Raw genomic sequence first — 18320 nt, 5'->3', positions numbered from 1 at the left:
GACAAACACCAGCTCCCTCGGCCTGAAAGCGAGATGAGCACCGCACCCCATAGTCGTCTTTGACTGGACTTAACTGTCCAGGGGTCCTTTACCTTTTTACATAGGCAAATTTCATTTGAAAGAATGGCTAAACTCTTACAGATTTTGTTTGTTTGTTTTGAAATACACAGTATGAAATAGTTTAAATTGGTCCAGGAGTCAAACCTTTTGCTTATTACCTCAGGTAAGAGTATTTTGGTATCTTCAAGACTAATAAATTGCATGGCATAAGTTTTTGTAGGCCAGAGGCTCAGAGCCAACATTATCAGTTGCAGGACAACAGCTGCACCTGAACTGGCTATGAAAACTAATGCCACAGTACACATCTAGAATCTGTCATCTCCAGAGTAGTCCAGCAACTGTATTTGCCTCCTCCCAATGCAAGGTATAAACACAAAATATAATTTGTGTGGCACTGTAATAAGAATGGGCAAGTGACACCCCCAATCCTGATCATCCTAAAACAGTTGTAGGGAATTTTTGGCCCTTCGGATGTTGCCTAAGGAAGTTTTTAGAGATTAGGGACATCCATGTAACTCTGAACTACTTTTTAAAATCAGCAGGAGAGAGTTTATAGGTAGGAAGTTTTGACTGCTTCTGCACCTATGCTTTTAACAGCAGCCTGATAAACAATTGTTTTAGTTCACAGATGAATATTTCCTGGCTTGAAGTGGTGGGGAAATGTTTACCTGCTAGATTTGTGTGTGTCAGGTTGCAGCTGCAGGCAGAGGAACAGGGCCAGCAAAAATGTTTAAATCAGGGGCAGCTGTTGACTTTTGGGTTTGTGCAGCTGCAATTTTTTAAGCTCCTTCCCTTGCAGACATTAAGCTGCATACAGTGCTTACAAAGGAAAAAGTACATTTAAACATGTGCAGATGTCACTGTTTTTTCACTGAGAAACATCAACTGTTTTCTGTAACCCAGAATAGAGGGGAAGACTTCCATGTGGGAGGGCATTAACATATGTTCCAGACAAAGATGAACTTCAGTTACTCAAATTCGGAATTAATTTGCCCATTCAAATTCATGAATATCACTTCACAAGTTTCTGAATCCGTCCATTTTTAGGGGAATGCAAACACACCATTGGCAAAAGATTTAAGCACCAAAGCTTTGAAAATGCCCAAAAACATTTGTTCCTGGTTGTTCATAATTGTGACCTTAAATCCAAACTCTCAAAAACAAAGGAGCTAATTATTTCAGAGTTTAAATGAGGCCAGCGACCACCAGAAGTTAGTACAATGGTACCGCGGGTTACAGACGTTTCAGGTTACAGACTCCACTAACCCAGAAATAGTACCTCGGGTTAAGAACTTTGCTTCAGGATGAGAATAGAAATCGTGCAGCAGCAGCAGGAGGCCCCATTAGCTAAAGTGGGACCTCAGGTTAAGAATAGTTTCAGGTTAAGAACGGACCTCCAGAATGAATTAAGTTCTTAACCCGAGATACCACTGTATTAGAACCTATTTTTAGCGTCATGGCTCAGGCCTAATATAGGGCTGCCATATGTCTGGATTTTCCTGGACGTCTGGTGCTTTGTCCTGGATCTTAGGCAAGGAAAAAAAATCAACAATTTTGGGTGTTTCCTAAAAATTTCTTTACTTTTTGAAACATGGCAACCCTAGTATGTGTGGTGTATTTTAGAAAGACTAGAAGCACAGAGCATATGACTTCACTATGGAGATATGAAAAATGAAGAAGAAAATGAAATGTTATAAAAAGTATCTTAACTGTGCAGCAATGTGGAGCCATTGACCCTCCAAATATTGTTGGACTCCACAATGCCATCATCCCTTCAGTCAGTTGTAAGGGATTATGGGAGTTCTAGCCCAGAAACATTTGAAAGACCACAGATTCCCCAAACCTGAGCAATTAGGAAAAAATAAATTACGATTTGTTACCATTAGTGCTTATTGTTTGTGTTTATACACCCAAATAGAAGTCTGCATGTCTCTTATTCACAATTAACAATGTAACCCTATACATGTTTCCCCAGAAGTAAGGCCCACTGTATTCAGTGGAGTTACTCCCTTGTAAAATTGGGGTTACAACAATAAAATATACCATGGTAAAGCAAACAGAAAAGTTACATCTGTAAAACAAGAAATTATAAGACGTTCCATATATAAAACTATTGAAAACAATTCCAACACACACGCATACACACATTTAAAAACAATTCCACACCATCTGGGTTGTCCTTGTTGAGGTCTGGCCAAGATTCACTGCCCCCGGCTCTGCTTTCTGCACTCTTTCTTTCACTGCCTTTTTACTTTTCCCCTCTGAGAGTGCAGCTGCATACCATGTTAACAATGTGATTAGCAACCCCACCATGAGTTTTAAAAAAGAAAATACCAGACATATTGGTGGTGGTCGCGGTCATAGGGTAGGTAGGTGCAATAGTAATTATCAGCACTGCAGTCGGTGTGCAGGGAGGTGAGGTCTAAGCCTTCCCTCCACAGCTGTGACCTTGGGAAAAATCACCCCTCTCCACACACCAATCAGCACGGGGTGGGGGGTGGGGAGCTGCCTTTGGTGCTCTTTCCAGGCACAGAGAATAATACAGGCATTATCTTTTATATCTGTTTTTCAGTGTGGATTGGTTTTTTTGAAACAATGATTTGTTCAACCATCTTTCCTCAAATGAATCCTGGAGATTTAGTATGATATCCATCCAAGTTGTTCTCTGAACCGCTATATTACTTTAGCAGCCATCCTTCTTGGATCCTTTTCAGCCTGTCTTTTTATTAAACCACAATGAATGTAGCTTTCTTCTTTTGGGGGGGGGGCATTCTCAAATAAAGTTTGCAAATACAACCCCCTGTCTGTGTTAGCTAAGAATGCAGTGCTTCTGCACAGTCACATCTTCTGCCGAGTGCCACATGAGCAGGATACAACAGTACTTAGGCCCTCACACAATGTGGCTAGTTATTGTGTTGCATTAGCACAGCAAGCCGGAAGCTGCACAGTGCCAGAAAAAGACATTTATACTGTGCAGCTGTGCCTGCCTAACCCAGCTGGGTTGTTGCCACTGCCCAGCCCAGGGCTCAACAAAGGTGGAGATGCAAGGACAGAACACACAGGCAAAATGAGAGACCAGAAATGGCCAAGAAAAGCAATGTCCCACGGTCCACTGAGCTCACAACAGATAAAGGAACATAGGAAGCTGCCTTTATACCAAGTCAAACAATTGGTTCATCTCACTCAGTACTGTTGACACTGACTGGTAAGAACTCTCCATGGAGACACCAGAGATCGAACCTGGTGCAGAGCAGTTACACTACCACTTGGCTACCACTCCAAGGGATGAAGTGATGGCTGCCTCAGTGGAATGACCTCTGAACTGGAAACCTGATGGAGAAAAAGACCTCTTTGTCTAGGATTTTGCTGAAGAGCAGAAAACAGCATGTAGATGTTTACATATGTGTGTATGGCAACTGAGGGACGGTGGTAGAAACTGAGTCCCACCCTCCTTTCACTATTCCTGTTTCCCTTCTTCCAGAACCCCTTGGCGTACAGACCTGCCATATCTGTTCTTTGTGGAGCACCATGCACAAAGATGGCACAGTAAATGCATGGAACTGGCAAACTTTGGAAGGGCAACCATAAACCACAGTCAGATTTTGCACCATAAATTCTATAAAGTCAATGTAGCTTAGTGGGTAGAGTGCAGCAGTAGGAAAAGTGAAACCCAGGTTTAACTCAATCCACCTCTTTGAAGCTCAATAACCTTGAGCTCAGTCACTTCCTCAGAGTTGTTGTGAAGACATTATGGGTGGAGATGGAGCAAGACTAGTAAGTCACTTTGAGTTCCTTGGAAGAAAGGTGGGATACAAGTGTAATAAATACACAATAACAAACTACATTCCACCATCTTTGACTTCCCAAGCCTAATAGATCAGACCCCCACTCAAAATGAGATCCCCATCCATTGTGAGACACGAGGCCCAGACTTCCACATAGTTATAGAATGCTGATGAGGCCTCAGTTCCTGCCATCACCACTGCTCCAGCTTCTTCATTCTGCTTCATGACTGGTTCCTCTCAGACAGCTTAACTAGGGGTTGCCTGAATCAGAAATATCAATGGTATTTATAAAGTGAAAAAGGCTGCTAGTGAAATATTTCTGCTTGATGTAGGATGAATGACATTCACAGCATAGTCTATTCAGAACCTCACTGAGCTAAGATCTTCTTGGCCTCTCTCTGTGAAATATTCTGAACCCTTCAAAGGATATTTTATATATAGAATAAGCTATGCACAACTGGACAGTGAACAGCTCATATTTTTATGCAGGGGGTTTCCTGGAACATAGACGGGGTGGGGAGAGGGAGAGAGACAGACAGAAGGAGAGAGAGAGAGAGAGAGAGAGAGAGAGAGAGAGAGAGAGAAAGCAAAGCTTAAGTGACCACAACCCAGTGGTAAAAATACTGCCATATGGCATGTTTCATTACAGCATGCTTTCTATTTGTACAACTTAACAGGGGTTTGTTTGTTTGTTTTAAAAGTTCTATGCATCTTTAAATGTGATGATCTGGTAAAATGAAAAATCTTGGCAATTGAAGAGCAGGATTGGTAACTCTTGAAACAAAAAAATTCTGTAGCCTGGGTGTGGCAGCCACAGGGGAATAAAAGTCTCTAGGGTGGATCCCAAGATGTTTCTTTTACTATTTCAGGATAGACCCCCAGAACAAAGTCTGACTATACACTAAAGATACACAGCTGTTAAAATGTCTAAGGGAAGAGGGGGAACAGCTTTGCCCATTGTTTTTCTTGCAACTGTCCAAAAAGTAAATCAAGCAAAACTAGCTTAAATACCCAGGCTACTTCTTTTCTTTTTAAATGATTGAAACTTTATTTGAAAGGCAGGGTGACTGTTATGTGCCTAGTATCTTGAATAACTGAAGAACAAGAGGAAGAAATACCATTCTGTAGTCAGTGCACCAACACAGCCCCATCACCAAATCCTGATTCATAGAAACATAATTCTATGTGAACAACTAGAAAAGTAGGTCTATCATCTGTCGGTTTCCAATTCTGCATAGATGATGCATAATAGTGTGCATTCCTAAATATGTTGTCACTCTAGGAAAGCCCCCTCCTACAGTACTTGCACAGCATAGAATTATGTGAGGGGAAATCCTGGGTAAAACAGGCTTTCCATTGTTAACACAGACCACAGTCTCCAGCAACCATATCCTCAGTTATAATGCGCTGGATTTTGGAATGCCATATGCTTCATGTTTATCATGGAGAAAGTTCTTTAAGGTTGGAAACAGATATCCATTTCAAGAGAGCTGAGAGAGGCTTGGAAGAAGCTTTGGTTCCAATTGTGTACAGACATTTTTGTTTTATATCTCTGAGAGAGGCTTGGAAGAAGCTTTGGTTCCAATTGTGTACAGACATTTTTGTTTTATATCTCTCCTTTTTTAAAAAAAAAAAACTTTAGGAATTTCTATCTTACCTTTTTGTCATGAATTCTCCCAGGAAGCTTACGCTTCTGGTGAAATAGGGTTTTGAAGCAATACAGAGCCTTTTGCACAATTAACCAGAAGTGAGAGATATGAGTGTATACACACCAAATTAAACGATCTCATTTTCAAGCCTCATTCAGTCATCTGACACTCGCCACATACCATGGGAGCATCCCTGTCCAGCAATTTAAGAATGAGTGGGTTTTAAGGAATATCATGGTGAAGATGTGTCTGACAAAAGCCTTGAATTCAAATCAGCCACAGGTGATTATTGTAGTCTGCTTTGACTTTAAAATAATTTTGCAGCACCTTAAATGCTAAAAAAATGGTTATGACACAAGCATTCATTGACTAGAATCCACCACTTTAATCAAATGCATGTTTAATGTCATTATTTGAATGGTGTCACATTTTTGTGGTACGGTAACAGTGAATGAACCGACTTGGTTTACACTCTTCTTGCAACTTCTGAGAAATAATTGTGTTACATGCTGCAGTGCCACACACTTCTCTGATACAATATGTAGCAGGTTCCAGGACTATTCTTATATTACAAGTTTCATTACAAGACAACACTACTGAAAGTTGGTTGTGTATAAATTTAGAGGTTGAGCATACAGGAAGCAAGCATGTACCCAGGTAATACTAGCTTTAAAACAGCAACAGTCTACCATGTAGTATCCTATGCAACAGTTTCTCCTCAGCAGCAACTTAGCAAACTTTTCCAACAAATTCAAAACTAGCACCGATTTTTTTTCTCTCTCTCTCCTTTCCACATTCAGACTGACTGAATTGTTTCTCTCAGCCATCCCAATGACAGATGTGGCGTTATGCACATTCTAGTGGCTTGGCTTGCTGTTGGTCATCAAACACAAATAATCAGGACCACCTTGCCCAGCATGGAGTTCCAGCCTAGGCAAAATCCTAGAGAGTGAGAAAGCTCCATAATCATGGAACGTATTTACAACAATATGGCTGGAGACACAAAAGCTAAACCACTACTCCCCAGATGATACTTTCCATTAAAAAAAAGAAAAGCAGCAACTTTATAGGCTGCCAGAAGAATATTCATCCCCCCACCCCAAAAACAATAAAGTCTCATGGCACCAAAAAACTAACAAATTTCTTATGGCAAAAGTTACTGAGGGCCAGAACCCACTTTTTCAGCTTTATAGGCTATCTCTATCTATATCTATCTATCTATCTATCTATCTATCTATCTATCTATCTATCTATCTATCTACAGTGGTACCTCGGGTTACAGACACTTCAGGCTACAGATGCTTCAGGTTACAGACTCCGATAACCCAGAAATAGTACCTCAGGTTAAGAACTTTGCTACAGGATGAGAACAAAAATTGTGCGGGAGTGGCATGGCGGCAACGGGAGGCCCCATTAGCTAAAGTGGTGCTTCAGGTTAAGAACAGTTTCAGGTTAAGAACAGACCTCCAGAACGAATTAAGTTCTTAATCCGAGGTACCACTGTATCTAAATATATCTATCTATCTATCTAGCTAGCTAGCTAGCTATCTAGCTAGCTAGCTAGCTAGCTATCATCTATCATCTATCTATCTATCAATCCATTTATCAATCTTCTATCTAGAGACCTTGTCAGGCGCCTGTAGGGTTTCTTTCCCCTACTGAAAGACACTTTCTATTGCAGCCAATGGAATAGGCTGCAGTGTATGTGTGTGTGCGTGTGTGTGCGCGCACATGCGTGTGCATGCTCATGCTACACATTTGGAAATGTGCTGACAGACCCCAAAAGATAGTTGATCCCTGAAAAGCATACATGTGTACAAGATAAACACAGTGTTCATTTTAAACAAAAGTAAAAGTTAATAAAACAACTTTCTTAGATTTGCTGCCTGAGATGAAAGACAAAATCGTGCCTGCCTCCACCCCCCACTCCATGTAGAAAAATCTAATGGACTTGCAGTTGAATCTTACTTCAACACTAGCAGCCAAGCAGCATCCTCTACCATACCTAGGAATACTGGCTAGCTTAGGGGTGTTGAACAGACCACATGGCATACACTAAGCTCTGTCCCCGCCCCCCCCCGGGTTTTGCCACTTCTTCCTGCCCCCTCAGCATCCATCTGCCTTAAAAGGAGGCCATCCTATTAATGGTAGAGCCATGATGCCATCCCTGAATAACAACCTCAAAACAATGAGAGAAGCTGAAGCTTAGAACAAAGCAGAAAAATCGTTATTTCCAGACAGTGTGTTTTTCTTTTAAATAAATTCCTTATTTTCCCACCTGGCTGATTTATTGGTATATGGTCAAAAGATCAATAGATACCACCTGCAAACTGCTGCTCTTTGAATCTTGCATCTCATTGCTTTCATATATATACAGTGCCACTTTAACTACACATGTACAAATGCAGAAGTCTTTATAGAAGGAAAGATCAATACTATTCTTAAGAGGCTGAACAGCAAATTAGGAGGCTTCCTCCCCCACCCGTCTCTTGAGATTTCTATAAAAGCATTGATAAAGGAAGCAGATAAATAGATCTCCCCTCCTCTGATCTTTTTTTTTTAAAAAAAAATACATGAAAGTTAACCCCATTTATTTCAGTGGAGCTTCATTCCATGCTTAGGACTGTGGTCTTCTTCCTTTCATTTTGTCCCTTTTCAACTAATGGTTTCGAGTCCCAAATGGACTGGGATTTATTTATTTCCTTATACAGTATTTATATCTCACCTTCCTTCCATCATGGAGCAACCATACACAGAATCATAGAGTTGGAAGGGACCCTGAGGGTCATCTAGCCCAACCCCCTGCAATGCAGGAATCTCAACTAAAGCATCCAAGACAGATGGTCATCCAACCTCTGCTTAAAAACCTCCAAGGAAGGCACTGACCAGACCCAGAGTTGCCTAGATTCAGCAAGATGGGTGGCCTTGTGCCTTTTTCCTTACTGGTCACTATGGAGAGTGACTTAGTTGTTGTTCTTGTTGTTGTTTAGTCATTTAGTCGTGTCTGACTCTTCGTGACCCCATGGACCAGAGCACGCCAGGCACTCCTGTCTTCCACTGCTTCCCACAGTTTGGTCAAACTCATGTTAGTAGCTTCGAGAACACTGTCCAACCATCTCGTCCTCTGTCGTCCCCTTCTCCTTGTGCCCTCCATCTTTCCCAGCATCAGGGTCTTTTCCAGGGAGTCTTCTCTTCTCATGAGGTGGCCAAAGTTTTGGAGCCTCAGCTTCACGATCTGTCCTTCCAGTGAGCACTCAGGGCTGATTTCCTTAAGAATGGATAGGTTTGATCTTCTTGCAGTCCATGGGACTCTCAAGAGTCTCCTCCAGCACCATAATTCAAAAGCATCAATTCTTTGGCGATCAGCCTTCTTTATGGTCCAGCTCTCACTTCCATACATCACTACTGGGAAAACCATAGCTTTTACTATACGGACCTTTGTTGGCAAGGTGATGTCTCTGCTTTTTAAGATGTTGTCTAGGTTTGTCATTGCTTTTCACCCAAGAAGCAGGCATCTTTTAATTTCGTAGTAGCTCTTGCCTATCCTTCCTCTTTCTGCTGTTTGGATTACTGTCTTTGTCTGGGGTTACTGATGTTCAGAGGAGGTACGTTTACTTGGGACTCCACGAACATAGGGGACTTACTTCTCTGTAAACTGCATAGGCTTGTATGGACACCTTCCATCCCTTATGATGTCACAGAATGGGGTTGCTGGGATAAATCAGTACAGCCGTCCCCCTTGTTTTACTCTCTTTCTGTGGGTGTGGGTGTGATACTGCAAAGTGAGGGTTTTCAGTGTCTGCTTACTCAGCAATAATAATAATAATAATAATAATAATAATAATAATAATAATTTATTTATTTATTCCCCACCCATCTGGCTGGGTTTCCCCAGCCACTCTGGGCGGCTTCCAACAAAAGATTAAAAATAAAACTTCCCTAAACAAGTAAAGCCTACTGAGTTCACTTAGAGGTACTCCGAGGTAAGAGCACATAGGACTGCAGTCTGAATGCATTGTTGCCTTTTAAAAATAACTTTTCTCTGTTGCATAACATTTTATGCATAACTTAAGCTGCCTTGAGAGTGGAAAGGAGAGCAAACCCCCCCCCCGCCCCCTTGCAAACAAGCGAAGAAGGCAGACTATATCCCCTTCGTCTTCACCGCATACTGGTCCAGTGATTTACTGGAGAAACCGTTTTAAATGTATTTGGTTGCTGAAATGCATTTGGCTTAAAAATAGCAGGCACCAGAGCTGGCACAAGGAATGGAGAGTGTAAGATTTGGATCTGCCTGGACTCTGAAGCCACACAACCGTGTCCGTTTGGGCTGCTCCAGCTCTTGATTTTGCCACTAGAGGGCGGATGAACAGATCTAAGTCGAGATGCATCTTTAATACAGATGCCTCGTGGGAAGGTAACTGTTCGTTAAGAAATGCCCCAACCCTGTTCTGCGTCTGGAGACGCGCACGGCGTGCGTTTTCTTCCAAGGAAGCTGATGGTGCATGCACTCTGATCTCTTTACTGCTTATCAAATTAATGCCTGTGAGCTTATAACTGACTGATTGATAAACGACCCCTCAAGCTTTTAAGTCATACATTTCAGAATCCGAAGGGAGCTCCTGAAATAAATACAACTAGCGCTGAAATTTACTGCACACACCGCCGGTAGGTTTGCAGACAAAGGAGTAACAGGAACGAGCTCTCGCTATATTTTCAGGCGGGCTGCAAGGAAAGACAAGATTGCCTTTCTCACCACCTCCCGCTATGCTTTCTTAAAGGCTCCTCGTCGGATAATAATGGTTGGACGGATCCTGCCTTTTGCTGCTGCTGCTGCTGCTGCTACGTCACCGGCCAACATCTGTCTTGGAATAGGAATGATGGCTTCCGTGATGGGCGGGATTTGAAAGCTGGTCTTTTTTTTTTTTAAGCCACTATTTCATGTGCCTACCAAAGCATTGCAAAAGCGGAGGCTTCTGTACCAAGCCAAATGCAGCAGCAGCAGCAGCATCAAGAACCACCAGCAGCTATGACATCTCCATCTCTATGAAACGCGCCTTCTCTGCAGACCATGGGAGGGATCATGTGCGGTGCTGCAAAAGGAGACTTGATTTATTCTATTTCCATCATCTTGCTTTGGCTGAGGCAGTTGCCGGCTGAGGAGTCAGGCTGGGCAGGTAAGTGTCTGGATCACTGTGGAGGAGGGCAGGATAAAAAGTGGGAACAGTTTTACCAAGGGGGGGGGGGAGAGAGACAGAACGCTCTGATTAAGGTTGCAGTCTTCACCCCACTTACCTAGAAGTAAATTCCACTGAATTTAATAGTACTTACTTCTGAGTATACATGGGATTGTGCTGTAATGTGTAATCCACCAAATGACAGTAACCGAGATATGAGTGGAAAATGCGAACCTTCATTTTAAACAGCGTATTTACCTTTTGGTATATGCAATACTTGCATGAAAGGATGGATGCTTAGCTGGGAGCACACCTGAACAGGAAAGAAGGTTTCAGCACTTTTGATAAGAATATGCTAAATGCACGAGATTGCTATGAACATAAACCATAGGTGTAGAAGATGCTGCCTTCTCCCTCCCTCCCTCCCTTCAATCCATGAAGCTCTAATTCAGAAGCAACAAATTCGTTTAAGAAAGGATGTTCAACAGGTATGCCCATGGGAGTGGTTATAGAAATAGAACTGCAGATTTTCCATTTCTTCTTACCACAGTCTTAGCTAGGTAGGACCAGAAGGGGTACTGAATGGCAGCTGTGCAGCTCCACAGTTGAACTAAATGCAGAAGTCTTTAATTGTAGACTTGTCACAGGGGTCAAAAACATTCTGTCAGTCATAATGTCACCCATGCATAAGAGAGCTGCTTACTTGCAATGCATAGGCTTCATTAACATCTCAGCTGTAAAGTAAGTTTCTAGTCCTCATGATAACAAAGCAGCGTGGAAACCTGATGGCAGTGTGTTACAGCGCAAGCTTCTAATATGTTTGTTGAATCCTTCTAACCCTGAAACACTTGCTTATTTAATTCCTTGAATTGCTTAAGGATTGCAACACACACACACACACACACACCACTTGATCTAGGAGGCCATGCAATCTGAATTGAAAGGAGTGGGGGTGAAACTAATTTAATGTGTCTGAGATTTTCTACTATATGAACCTTTTGTTAATTGTTCCTTTAAAATTCAGAAGGAAATAATTTGAAACCTTTTTAACCTTCAGGAATGCCTATATTGCTTACAGAACAGTGGCAGATTAATTAAGAGCTCGTGACATTAATCATATTCGCCAAGTTATTGCTTTGTACAATTAAATGAACGGAAGATTGTTTTGAACTACAGTGAACTTTCATGAATAGTCAATAAAGAAAAATGCACCTGCTCTTCAAAACTTAGGAAATGCAGGACCAAAATGCAAGGCAAAAACTGACAGATAAATGTACAGACACCCAAATTTCTAATCCCTCAGATTTCTAATCCTTCAAATCTGCCTAGTTTCTGCATATTGCTTTCTAATCCAGAGTGGATTAGGTTGAATCTGTTCTTTTGGATTTGGAGATCACTGATTGGCCAGACCTTGTGATAATATTATGCTATGACCATCCCCTCTTCAGACCAGAGGGGTGCGCAACATTAATTGGCTGGACCTTGTGGTCATTTTTTTATGTCAGACTTCTACCCTTCTCCGACCAGCTATTTTTTTTTAGGTTTTACACTTTTTAGAAAAGAGTTAACTAGATATTTTATTAGGTGAACATGCTAAGCATTTATCCAGGATGGGGGAAGGGACCGTAGACATCCTTCTGGAAGCATGTGGGGAAGAATGAACAGGAAAAGGCAATTGGATTCTTGGGGAGGGATGCAACTTCATACATCCTGGTTCTGACTTCCACTTAGCAGGACCAGCTAGTTGAATATGGCCCAGGGTTCCTCCAGATGATGCATTTATTGAGCAAAGTTTGCATGGAGGTTATACAAAGTTTACTCTTTATTGAGCATTCATCCAGATTTGTTTGTGGGGAGGTTATACGTCTTTCTGTCAATCATATGTTAAAAAGGTAAAGGGACCCCTGACCATTAGGTCCAGTCGTGGCCGACTCTGGGGTTGTGGCACTCATCTCGCTTTATTGGCCGAGGGAGCCAGCGTACAGCTTCCAGGTCATGTGGCCAGCATGACTGAGCTGCTTCTGGCAAACCAGAGCAGTGCACGGAAACGCCGTTTACCTTCCCGCCGGAGCGGTACCTATTGATCTACTTGCACTTTGACTTGCTTCTGAACTGCTAGGTTGGCAGGAGCAGGGAACGAGCAATGGGAGCTCACCCTGTTGCGGGGATTCAAACTGCTGACCTTCTGATCAGCAAGTCCTAGGCTCTGTGGTTTAACCCACAGTGCCACCCGTGTCCCTAATCACATGTTACCCCACACTTTTTAGTGCATTTTCCTAACTGCAAGTTTTTTTTTTAAAAAAAAGAAAGGGGTTGGGGAAGTGTATTCATTGAGCCCTTTACTCCTATGAATTGCGTAATCTTAAATTTCCAATATCCAGCTGAATCCTTCCCACAAAATAGAGGCCAACTCACTCAATATAATGCAGTATCTTTATAGAAGGAAAGGAGTGGGAAGCGCAGAGTTCACAACACAGTCAATCCCTTTCCCCATCCAAACTCCACTTCACAGATGCATGAAATATGCACTCTCATGTTTACTCTTTTTTGCCCCTCTGAAGGTAGCCCTCTCAAGACAACACCAAGGTTGCAGGTTCAATCCCTGTATGGGGCAGCTACATAGTCCTGCACTGATGGGGGTTGGACTAGATTATCCTTAGACACCCTTCCAACTCGACAATTCTGGAACTGGACAGCTACTTTCATAGTAACAGAGCAATCTAGACCCTCCTTTATTCCAGGTTAGGGGTGGATGGCTTGGATCAGATGGAGACTCCCCCTCCCCCCAGCTCTCACAGTCAAGGCAGCCTCCTTACTGGTGAAGCACAAACATCAGACTCCCTTTTCCAGCCATCAAATATGTGGCTGAGGAGTAAAACCAAATAGTGGGATATCTGTTGGCTGGAGCCATCAGAAAGAGCTGAAATGGGACACTTGAAGGTTTGGAGAGGGCAGGGTTGACCTGACAAATTCACTGGATCCCAAATTGGTCCCTCTGCTACCACATAATTGCATTGGGCCTGTTCCCTGTGCCATTCTGGAGTTGGTGAAATGGTCAGCATGGATCAGTACTGATCATCCTCTTTCTGCCTACTCCACTCCACTGTCTGCCACAAATCCTCACCAGCAAGGGGCAGAGGGAGGTATGGGTTAGGATTGTTCTGTAAAAGTAGTACCAAATTGTCAGTTGCTGATTCAGTGTGCTTGACTCTGGCAAAAGCCTGTAAATCAAGGAATAGGGATCTCCAGAGGTTGTTGGACTACAGTGTGGGTAGGCAACCTAGGGCCCGGGGGCCAGATCCGGCCCAATCTCCTCCTAAATCTGGCCTGCAGATGGTCTGGGAATCAGCGTGTTTTTACATGAGTAGAATGTGTCCTTTTATTTAAAATGCATCTCTGGTTTATTTGTGGGGCATAGGAATTTATTCACCCCCCCCCTCAAAATATAGTCTGGCCCTTCACAAGGTCTGAGGGACAGTGGACCGGCCCCAGTTTGCTGACTCCTGGACTACATCTTCCATAGTCCATGACCACTGGGCATGTTGATTGAGACTGATGGGAGCTGGAGTGCAACAGCATTTAGGCTGGAGAAGCCCTCTATTAGAACAGCTTTCTCCCTTATCATGAAGGCTCATTTTGCCCATAAAGCAGAACTATCAGCAAAATTCTACAAATAAGGAAGAAACACAAACCAGGACAAATGTAGTACCATCCCAGAACTGTCTGTAGCATAAGAAACAGCAAAGCAACGTAGTTTAAACAAGCTCATTTCATCACACTTACTCACCAAAACCACACCTGTAAGTGTCAGCCAGAATAACCTTGTGGGAAAATACCTTCTTAACCCCCCCCCCCAAAATGGGAGTGGGTGGCGCTGTGGTCTAAACCACTGAGCCTCTTTGGCTTGCTCATCGGAAGGTCGGTGGTGTGAATATGCGCAGTGGGATGAGCTCCCATTGCTCTGTCCCAGCTTCTGCCAACCTAGCAGTTTGAAAGCATGCCAGTGCAAGGAGATTAATAGGGACCACTGTGGCAGGAAGGAAAATGGCATTTCCATGCGCTCTGGCTTCTGTCATAGTGTTCCATCGCACCAGAAGCAGTTTAGTCATGCTAGACACATGACCTGGAAAGCTGTCTGTGGACAAACGCCGAGCTGGCCTGAAGCGAGATGAGCGCCACACCCCATAGTCACCTTTGACTGGATTTAACCATCCACGTGTCCTTTACCTTTTACCTTACCCCAAATATAGCAATCTGTGGTCAGCTACTATATGCCTTCAGCAAAATTTCCCTTAACACAGTTATAAAGCTCTCTGTGGGTTAATGTAGGAGGAGGGAGTGTGGTTCAAGGAAAAATTAATCTGATTGGCTGTGTGGTGCTTTGATGTGCTTATACTAGCTCTATGACCCCTGATTGGCTTGACCATGTAGTCAGGAAAAGGAGAAAGCATTAAAAAAAATGTGCCAAATCAGCTACAGTGACAGCAATGGACCCAGGTGAAATGACGCCCCAAATGCTTTTTTTGGGGGGGGGGTGTATTATCCACAAAAATCCAACTCAGTCTAATCTCTCCATGCCAAGAAGCCAGCATGATAGTTATACTTGTGAAACAGAGAATGGAATTGGTGAGAAAAGTGGTTGATGAATGTGCTCTCAAGAACAAAGGCTGCTTTTGACTGGCCAAAAGACTTGTCTGGGTATGTAAAAGACACCATTGGCTATTTGGATAGGTACAGTAGGATGTTGGTGGGGGTTTCCCCCCCCTGTGTGCTGCTTTTCTCCTTTGACCTTTCAGAGTTCAGACTGGGGCTTTGAACAATTATTTATGTTTCCTCAGGGACATGGAATGCAGTCCACTCCCAGGTGCACCATGAAATCATAATACCTCAGTGGCGATCAGATGGAAGCTCTGGCAATGATAAGGTAGGTTGCTTAGCCACAATAACAGGAAACGAGCTGTGCTTTCTCGTCCCTTTCAAATAACCATTATCCTCCTGATACGATCATGGGTGGGAATTATATAGCAGTGACAGTCTGGCTGTGAAGTGCCTTGTAAAATCTGCCTAAGCTGGATAGAGTGATGGTCATATAAACTCATATACCCATTATCAATACCAAGAGGAATGAAGGAAGCTGTCTTATACTGAGTCATACCTTTGGTCTATCTAGCTCAATCAATATTGTCTATGCTGACTGGCAGTGGCTCTCTAGGATTTCAGATTCCAATGGTTTTTGCCAGCCCCAGATGGAGGTGCCAGGGATTGAATCTGGAACCTTCTGCAGGCAAAGCAGGTGCTCTGCCACTGAACTTTGACCCTTCCCCCTCACATATGGGTGTAATGTGTGAAGATGTTCTGTGGCCTTTTGAGTCATCATCTGGCAAGAGCATCAAAACTAAATGAATATTGGAATTAACAAACCTAACTTAGTCATGTTCTTTAATTAAATTAGTCCACTCTGAGTAAAAATTCATTGAATACCACCCTCAGAATTTAGAAATTCCATAATTTATTACATTTCACTATGTTGCAGAGGGAATTGTATCTGCTGGTGGCACCAGCAAATTGCTTTTAAATATGGTTCTGGCAGAGGTGCACCTGGCCTTAAATACTATTTGTGCTAATGGAGAAAGTATTTTTTTAGAACGAGTGGTCTTTTGTGTATTGCAAGTGCCTTTTTGTGACTATGTTTTCTTAGTGCCTCTTGCTGCTTCCCTTAGATCCTTTATGACCACTGGTGATAAAGGGCTTTTTGGTATGGGGCCTGGGGAAAAGAGTGTGATAGCCTTATCAGGGTTTACATTAGTTAACAGTGCATCAGTTCTGTTCACCCATCCTGCTAAGTAGGCCACTCATCTTGTAAAGATGAGTAAGCAAGACATAGACTGTGTGATTTGCGGAAGACAATTTCAAACCACTGGGTTGATCCATCTGGTTCTCAAAAGGCTTGGAAGCAGCTTGTAAGTCCCCCCACACTAGAGCATCTGTAGCCCCTCTAGTCACATAAGGATACCATGCTGTGAACTAGCCTACACAAAGAGGCAACAGTTCTCGAGACTGCAGCAGCTGGAAAAGCTGAAGCTGTGGCCTCAAAAATGCCTGCCAACTTTTTCTGTGCACAGCCAAATTCTCACTAATGCTTCCCCTTTCCCCCTTGGTTGTGGTACCATGTGGTTCCTTGTATGATGCACAGGAATCGGATTCTGTATGCTTGGCATTGGATATAGTCAATAGTGCTGTTCATCTTCCACCTGCTCCAAGCCAACATTGGGAGTTTCTCCAATTTCAATCCAGTTAAGAACATAGAAAGCTGCCTTTTACCAAGACAGACCATGGGTCCCTCTCGCTCAAGACTGTCCACACTGACAGGCAGTGGCTGTCCAAGGTTTTAGGCAAGGAACACTTCCGGTCCTGCCTGGAGATGCAGGAGACTGAAGTTGGGACCTACTGTGTGCAAAACAGATGCTCTCCCATTGAGCCACAGCCCTTCCCCGGTTATTTCCTACAAAAATGTCACAGATGTGCAGCAGAATTATCTGAGGAGTTCAGCTAGTTGTTGTTGGCCGTCTCTGTTTTGGCTGTGTGGAAGCACCAGGCAGATGGGAAGCAGAGATTTAATCAAAGCAAGCATCAGTTTTCCTCTACTGCTATGTGTGTGGCCATGCAAATGTGCTTTTGATCAAAGGGAAGGGCCAGCTCTGTGACCCGTTTGCTATCAGATCCCTTGCAGAGTTGACGAAGAAGGATGTGGTAGGCCTCATGTGTCAATAAGGGCAAGAGGGCATTGCTATTTCTTTTTTGTCCTTCTTTCTTGCTCGGAACAAGTTGCTCAACAAAGAAATTGCACAGGCAACTCTTGAGCTGGGAACTGAACCCACATCTCCCGAGTCTCTGCCCTGCACATTAGCCACAAAGCGCTCTCTCCCTCCTCCTGCTCATGCAAGCTCTCAAAAATGTTCCTGAATGCTCTAAAATGAAATCGGAAAAATCGTTTAAAATTAGGCATGAGAAGGGGGGCACATCTGTTGCCGCTATGAATAGTCAAGGACCGTGTCAATATATGAATAGGAAAAGAGGATGGTGTTCTCCATGGAAGTTGTAGCAACCATTGGTGTGTGTCTGTGTGTGTGTGTGTGTGTGTGTGTGTGTGTGTGTGGAAGCACTAGAAATGCAGAAGCTGGAGGCTATTTTGGTTGAACAATTTGCTGTTCAGTGTGGGCAAGGTTCCTTCATAGACCACACTTAGGATGGGAACATGTTTAACAATGGTGCAATTTTGATTACTTGGGACAACCAACATTACTCACTTTCCTTCTTATTAACAGGCTGCGGTTTGCTTGTTTATGAGGGTGCATGGGGGGAGGTGATAGCGACTTCCTGCCTTATCCGTCTGCTCTGCCTTTGACACTTCAGCTAATATTTGCCAATTTCCACCTTGCAGCCTTCGTAAGCCACCACAAAGAATCATTAGCCAAGTTCCGCTTCTGAGAGAACATACTGTAATATCCATAGTAGGGTTGGAAGGGAACCCAAGCGGCATCTCGTCCAACCCCCTGCAATGCAGGAACCACAGCTAAAGAATCCCTGACAGAGGGCCACCCAACCTCCAGTGAAGGAGGGTGGGTGGGTGTTAGATAGGCATTATTAGGGTT

At 43.2% G+C, this 18320-nt stretch overlaps 1 protein-coding gene across 2 annotated transcripts in view; it reads left to right on the top strand.

Moving 5' to 3' along the window:
• Window positions 1-9787: 9787 nt before the first annotated feature.
• Window positions 9788-18320, top strand: part of ADAM19 (ADAM metallopeptidase domain 19) — a 52345-nt gene continuing 43812 nt past the window's right edge. For both annotated transcript variants that reach the window (XM_083488337.1, XM_083488336.1), the window contains exons 1-2: window positions 9788-10668; window positions 15507-15592. In XM_083488337.1, the coding sequence (XP_083344463.1) occupies window positions 10563-10668; window positions 15507-15592 (192 nt within the window). In that variant the 5' untranslated portion in view covers window positions 9788-10562. The remainder of the gene's footprint in view (window positions 10669-15506; window positions 15593-18320) is intronic.

The sequence above is a fragment of the Podarcis liolepis genome, assembly GCF_965112155.1.
Source record: "Podarcis liolepis genome assembly, chromosome: 2".
In the NCBI taxonomy this organism is placed as follows: domain Eukaryota; kingdom Metazoa; phylum Chordata; class Lepidosauria; order Squamata; family Lacertidae; genus Podarcis; species Podarcis liolepis.
This window is presented reverse-complemented; position numbering and strand designations above follow the sequence as displayed.